Source organism: Dryobates pubescens, chromosome 23 (genome assembly GCF_014839835.1).
Source record: "Dryobates pubescens isolate bDryPub1 chromosome 23, bDryPub1.pri, whole genome shotgun sequence".
NCBI lineage: Eukaryota > Metazoa > Chordata > Aves > Piciformes > Picidae > Dryobates > Dryobates pubescens.
In genome coordinates, this window is record NC_071634.1 from 14,492,959 (window position 1) to 14,498,958 (window position 6,000).

Here is a 6,000-nt window from a genome sequence, read left to right on the forward strand (position 1 = left end):
TCATCTAGTCCTGAGCCCACTGCAGCTACAGCAGGCTGCTCAGAGCTCCAAATGACTTAACCTGAAATAGTTCCAGGGATGGGACATTTACCACTTGTCTGGGCAACTTGGGCCAGGGTCTCATCACCCCTCCTGCTGCTTTGCCTCCCAGCAGCAAGGAAAGTGTTTTTTCTTGTAAATATAATAGCTCAGAACAAGGCAAGGAGACATGGAGGAAGGTGTGGTCCCATGGGAACCCTTGCATCCATGCACTGGGAGAACAGAGTGGATAACCATTCCTGGGGCTGCCAGAACCCCCAACACTTGGTTTCAGGGGTGGGATGAAAAGGAAAAAGCGAAGGGCAAAGAAAAAGGGGGGGGGGGAGGAAGAGAGGAAAGGGCTAAAATACCCTACACATTTTTTTGCTGCAGAAGGCAGGGTGGGAAGGCTCTTGGGGGGGGTTAGTGGGGGAGGTGCTCCACTCTAGACAGGATTTAATAGCTTGACAAGCCCCACTTTGCCCCTGTGAAGGTGAGCAGAACCCAAAGGTCCTATGTGGGATGAAGGAGGTTACAGCTCCTTTCAGGGTGACCTTCTTCAGCTGCAGGGTCCATGGCAGAGCACTGCACAAATATTGGGGGTTCACAAGCCCAGGAATTTTTGTCCCTCTAATACACTTTGCTGGGTGAGTTGTGAGCTCTGAAATTAGGAGAGGCCAAAACTTCTTGGTTTTTAAATACCCCTTTTTCTTCTAATTGAGCCTCAGGCATGATCCCATGGCTCCAGGACATGGAGACCTGAGCAAAGAAAAGAAGCACGTCGGTTGTCGTAGGAGCCTGTGATGAGCAGGAAGGGAGCCTGATCCTTCATCCTGCTCCATCCCAACCAACTGCCCGTTGCTCTTCCAGAGGCAGCGATGCTCGGGCCGGTGTCCGTTACCCGGTCTCGGTACGCCCTCCGCTGGCCGCAGAAAATGCTAGAAAAGGGAAGAAATTTCCTCTCGTTTTGCCATCTCACAGCAGCCGTGGCTGCAGGGGTGTTGCCCGGATTCACGGGACATGGGAGCTCGACCCGCTCCCTCAACAGGGGATGCTGGTACCCAGGAAATGCCCTGAAAGCATTACTGGCACTGCTCCCTGGCAGGGGATGCTGGTACCCAGGGGATGCTGGTACCCAGGGGGTGCCCTGAAAGCATCTCTGACATTTCATCCTGGGCACAGCTCTGCTCTTGTGGGAGTCATAAACTCAGCACATCCCTTGGGATTGCAGAGTGCTGATGACCAGTGAGCCCAAAGGGGTGAAATCCCTAAAACCTAAACCATCCAGGAGACATCTTGGAGCACAAATTGTGGAGTGGCCATGCTGAAGACAAACTTACTCCACTGAACTGTGAGCACATGGTTGCTTCACCAGCAAAATTCAGCAGTGAGACACAGCCCTTCACTGCAGATGTAGGAATCACACTTGGTATGTGCTTGATGTTGGTAACAGATTTCCTCTTGGAGCAGATGTAGAGTTTCCAGGTTGAAGGAACAGGCACACCAAGGCTGAAATTTTGCTCCTGCTGCTTGTGGGCTGCCCCACGCACCAGATGAGAGTGAGAAGGGACTGAAACCTGACCCAGGTCACAGAAAAGACAGACATGGACCTGTTAGAGCAGGTCCAGAGAAGGTCACAAAATTCGTTCAAGGGCTCAAACACCTCTGCTGTGGTAAGAGACTTGGGGTTGTTCAGCCTGGAGGAGAGAAGGCTCCAAGGAGACCTTCTAGAGGCCTTTCAATATATACAGGGCTCCTAAGAAAGCTGGAGAGCAACTTTTTACCAGGGCCTGTTGTGAAAGGACAAAGGATGATGGTTTGAAACGAAAAGAGGGAGATTCAGATTTGATATAAGGAAGAAATTCTTCTCTGTGAGGGTGGTGAGATAGCAGAACAGACTGGCCAGAGAAGTTGTGGATGCCCCATCCCTGGAAGTGTTCCAGGAAAAGGTCACCTGGGGCTGTGAGGAACCTGGGCTAGTGGAAGGTGTCCCTGCCCATGGCAGAGGGGATTGGAACTCGATGATTTTTGAAGGTCACTTCCAACCCTATCCATTCTGCAAACCAACTCCAGCATTTCATCCATGATTTCATTAGTGTTGTGTGCAGCAGCATGCAAGCACCTCAGTATTGAAACTCAGCACTCCCTGCCTACACATCCTCCTACCCTACCAAACATTGAATCACTTTTAAAGACACAGAAGAAGATCCAGACCAGACACAAATCTTTTAATGATTGCAGAGCCAGGTGGATAAAAATTAGAAATACAGAGTTGAGCTAGAGGACTGCAGGAAGGTCACTATCACTGAGTGCAGAGGAACATGGGACGTTTCTGGGGCACACAGGGGGTGCCACTGTGCTTCATAGCAGCTTCCCTCCATCAACACATGCTGCAGATAAGCTGCTTTCCATAAGTGCCTGTGGCAACTGGAACCTGATGAAAAAAATGAGGATAAATAATTAAAAGAACAACCCAGGAGGGGCTGAAGCCCCAGATCCAGGCTTGGACCCAGACCCTACAGACAGAAGCGTGGCATGAGCTCAGGGCTGTGTCTCAGATGTGCTCTAACCCATGTTGTGTGTGTGCACATAGCTGCTGACCCTGGCCAGCACCCAGAATTCACATCTCCTCCATGACCCTCTCCCTGTCCTGCTGGTTTATTGTTTTTGTTCAGGAACCACAGGGACAGGCTCTGCTCTATGTCTTCAGTCACAACACTCACACAGAGATGATCCCCAAACTGCAGGAGAATCTGGAGAAGCCACTGGGGAGACATGGGAGAGAGTCAGGGTTCTGGGGCAACAGCTGTCACCTCCAGTCCCAGGAATGACTTTTCCCCTTTGGGTGACTTGCTTCTGCAGGGCAAAGGGGACAGACATGGGAACACTCAGCTTTAACCCTATTGCTGACTTTGAGACCTTCTGTGGTGGCTTTCTGACCTGACCTTGCAGGCCTCAGTACTTCCTTCACTCCTGCATAGAAGAGCTTTAAACCTCCATGCCCATTCCCTTGGAAAAGCCACCTCTGCTCTTCCATCCCCAGTAGCTGAGGTATTCCTGCTCCTGTGGACAGGTGCCCAGGAGGGCTCAATGAAGTGCATCAGGGCACTGGTGCTCAGAGATCTTCTCTTGAAAGCTGCACAGCATCCAGGACCGAAACAAGGTCACAAAACAGAGTGGAGGCATCCAAGACCTTGGGAGGCACCGAGACCTTAGCGGACAGAGGCAGAAAGCAAAGCAGGAAGGCAAAGGTGAAGGCAAGACTAACTCAGATGCTGTAGAAATCCACATGGGCACCAGAGCAGAAGGTGTCCTCCTCCAGGAGCTTCATCAGCTTCTGGGCTGACACACTGCAGTCTATCAGCTGGCCACTCTCCTGCAGGTTTTGGAAAAACTGACGCATGTCTGCATCTCCAGTCTCAGTCCGGGCCAAGAGCTGCATGTCCGTGTCCAGAGGACCTGGGGACAGAGGAATACAAAAGAAAACACATAAGGAGAAAGCAAAATCTGGGGCTCAGTCTCCCTCTGTACCTGGCATTGGCTGCCAGAACTTTTCAACCAGTGCTGATCTGAGCTGGTCCAGAACTAATTCTGCTCAGGGATTTGACTTCTCAGCTCAGGCTCTGCTCACTGAGGCACTTTCAGCAGCTCAGGGCAGGGTTGCACAGCCAGGGACTGCTCAGCCAGGGGCTGCTCCTAGCAGGAAGAAGCTGATGGGGAGAGCTCCTGCCAAGAGGCTCTGGCTGAGCCTTGCTCCTGGGCACACCAAGGGCACTGCTAAACCTTGTGTGCTACCTTTGGGGTACAGGAAGCCAGAGGTGGCACCTGTGGGGAGGAGCAGACAGGATGTTCAATATTGGCTTTGCAGATGTCTGCATATATGCAATTATTTTCTTATTAATATTATTATCTTTTTATTTCTGTTGTTTCACTAACCCTGTTTCCTCAACCCATCAGTCTCTCTCCCTTCTCCCCCTCCTCTTCTGGGAAGGGAGATGGGGTTAACAGAGAGCATCTGTCCTTCATGTAGTGGCAACCCAGGCTCAACCCATGACATCCACAAAGCCAGGAGAAAATGAACAGCAGTCGCTGAGCTCCCCTCCTCACCCGGGGCGTAGTTGAGCACACGGACGTCAGGCTCCTCGAGCGCCAGCACCTGGAACATCATGTCCCGAGCAGCCTTCCCGCTGCAGTACAGCGCCCAGTTCTTGAAGGGCTTCAAGGCACAGAGGGAGGAGATGTTCACCACCATCCTGCTGCAGCCAGGCCGCTTGCCGAAGGCCTGCAGGACACTGGAGGTGAGGCAAAGCGCCGAGGTGATATTGAAGGCAAAGTAGCTGTTGAGCTCATCTGGGTCAGTGAGATCGAGGAAAGTTTTGGAGATGTCTCCCAGAGAGCCTAGGAAAAAAGGACAAATGAGTTAGGAACAGAAGCGGGTTCAGCAATGCAGCAGATGCCTTTTGCTCCTACGTGTCCATGTGCAACACGATACTACAGACAAATATGAGCAGCTTTGATGGCCCAATCTTGAGCAGGGTGTCAAGAAAGAGTGAGGATATCAGCACATCCTGGCTCTGCTCATCACTTTCAGGTCACTCACTGAACCAACAGTGGTGACACAGGACACGAACCAGCCCTGCCAAAACAAACAGCTCCCAACCTCTAGCCTGGAGGTACAATGTCCACACAAGCCACCATGTGCTCTCCTACATGTCCCTTGTAGAACCAAGACAATAAAAAGCCTACCTCCTGTAGCACCTGCCTGGTGGAAGGTATGGTCTTACCTCTAGCAGTCACGGGTTAAAAAAGGCAAGCATCTGAGATCTGGGCAGGGTGACATCTCTGCTGCTGCTTCAGTTATCTTCTTGGTTTGGTTAGTTACTGGCATCTAAAGCCCCTGATCAATTACAGAATGGTTTGGGTCTGAAGGGACCTTTAAAGTTCATCTCATACAATTTCCCTGCAGTCATCAGGGACATCTGCAACTACAGCAGATTGCTCAGAGGCCCAACCAACTTGACCTGCAGTGGTTCCAGGGATGGGGCATCTATCACCTCTCTGAGCAACCTGGGGCAGTGTCTCACCACCCTCACGGTAAATAATTTCTCCCTTCTCCCTAGTCCGAATCACCCTCTGTCTTGCCCAGCCAGTGAGGGCTTGCCGGGGCTGAAGCCCGCAGCCACGGAGGGCACCGACCCCGGGGCGGGCAGGAGGAGGATGGGGTTTGTTACCGGCGTTGTTGATGAGGAGCAAGCGGCCGGGCGGGCCGGCGGGCAGCACCTCTCGCAGAGCATCAGTCGCCTGCCGTAGCCCCTGCTTGCAGCCCAGGTCGGCGGCTACGAACTCCACCCGCAGCCCGCTGCCGGTGGCCCGCAGCTCGGCCGCCAACTCGGCAAGCTGAGCTGCCGAGCGCGCCAGCAGCAGCAGCACGGAGCCCTGGCCCAGGCGCGGAGCCAGCAGCCGCACCAGGCTGCGCCCGAAGCCCCGGGAAGCCCCGGTCACCAGGCAGGTGGTTGCGGGCCACCGCCGCGGTTCCGGCTCCATCCCGCAGCGCTCAGCGGGGCCGTGGCACCGCGCCGCACCACGTGACACGCCCCAACCAACCCCCGCGGCCCCGTCGCTCTGTGATTGGCCTCTCCCAAGGCGCTGGCACCGCTGACAGCTCCCATTGGTGGTCGTCGCCGCCGCGGCTTCTGACGTACGGGTGGGCGAGGTCCAGAGCGGCGGCTTCGCCCCGGGCGGGCAGCGGCCGGGGTCGGGTCCGGGGAGTCGTGGGTCCTGCCTGGCACAAGCGCTGTCGCACCTGCGTCTCTCTCCCATGCATCTGGGATTTTCATACATTTTTTTTCCGTACAGATTTTTAATACCTTTTTTCCTTTACGGTGCGTCTTCTCCCGGCGCGGCTATAAATCCTCTCCTCTTGCACCTCCCCAGCCTTCCCTGCCGGCCACTGCCGCCGCTTCCAGGTGGACCGCAGGCTGA

At 54.1% G+C, this 6,000-nt stretch overlaps 1 protein-coding gene across 1 annotated transcript; it reads right to left on the reverse strand.

Moving 5' to 3' along the window:
• Positions 1-2,238: 2,238 nt before the first annotated feature.
• SPR (sepiapterin reductase) lies at positions 2,239-5,591 on the reverse strand. The gene is made up of 4 exons (XM_009909856.2): positions 5,250-5,591; positions 4,126-4,416; positions 3,287-3,477; positions 2,239-2,452 (listed from the first exon to the last, which is right to left on the reverse strand). Exons 1-3 carry the CDS (start codon positions 5,560-5,562, stop codon positions 3,287-3,289), a joined length of 795 nt encoding a protein of 264 aa, XP_009908158.2. The 5' UTR covers positions 5,563-5,591; the 3' UTR covers positions 2,239-2,452.
• Positions 5,592-6,000: the final 409 nt, after the last annotated feature.

Excerpts from the sequence above, each read along its gene's own strand:
- SPR (XM_009909856.2), bottom strand. The coding sequence starts at position 5,562 with ATGGAGCCGGAACCGCGGCGGTGGCCCGCAACCACCTGCCTGGTGACC. Across the intron at positions 4,417-5,249 it reads GCTCCTCATCAACAACGCCG|GCTCTCTGGGAGACATCTCC; the intron begins GTAACAAACCCC and ends CTTTTTTCCTAG. Across the intron at positions 3,478-4,125 it reads TGTGCTCAACTACGCCCCGG|GTCCTCTGGACACGGACATG; the intron begins GTGAGGAGGGGA and ends CTCTGTCCCCAG.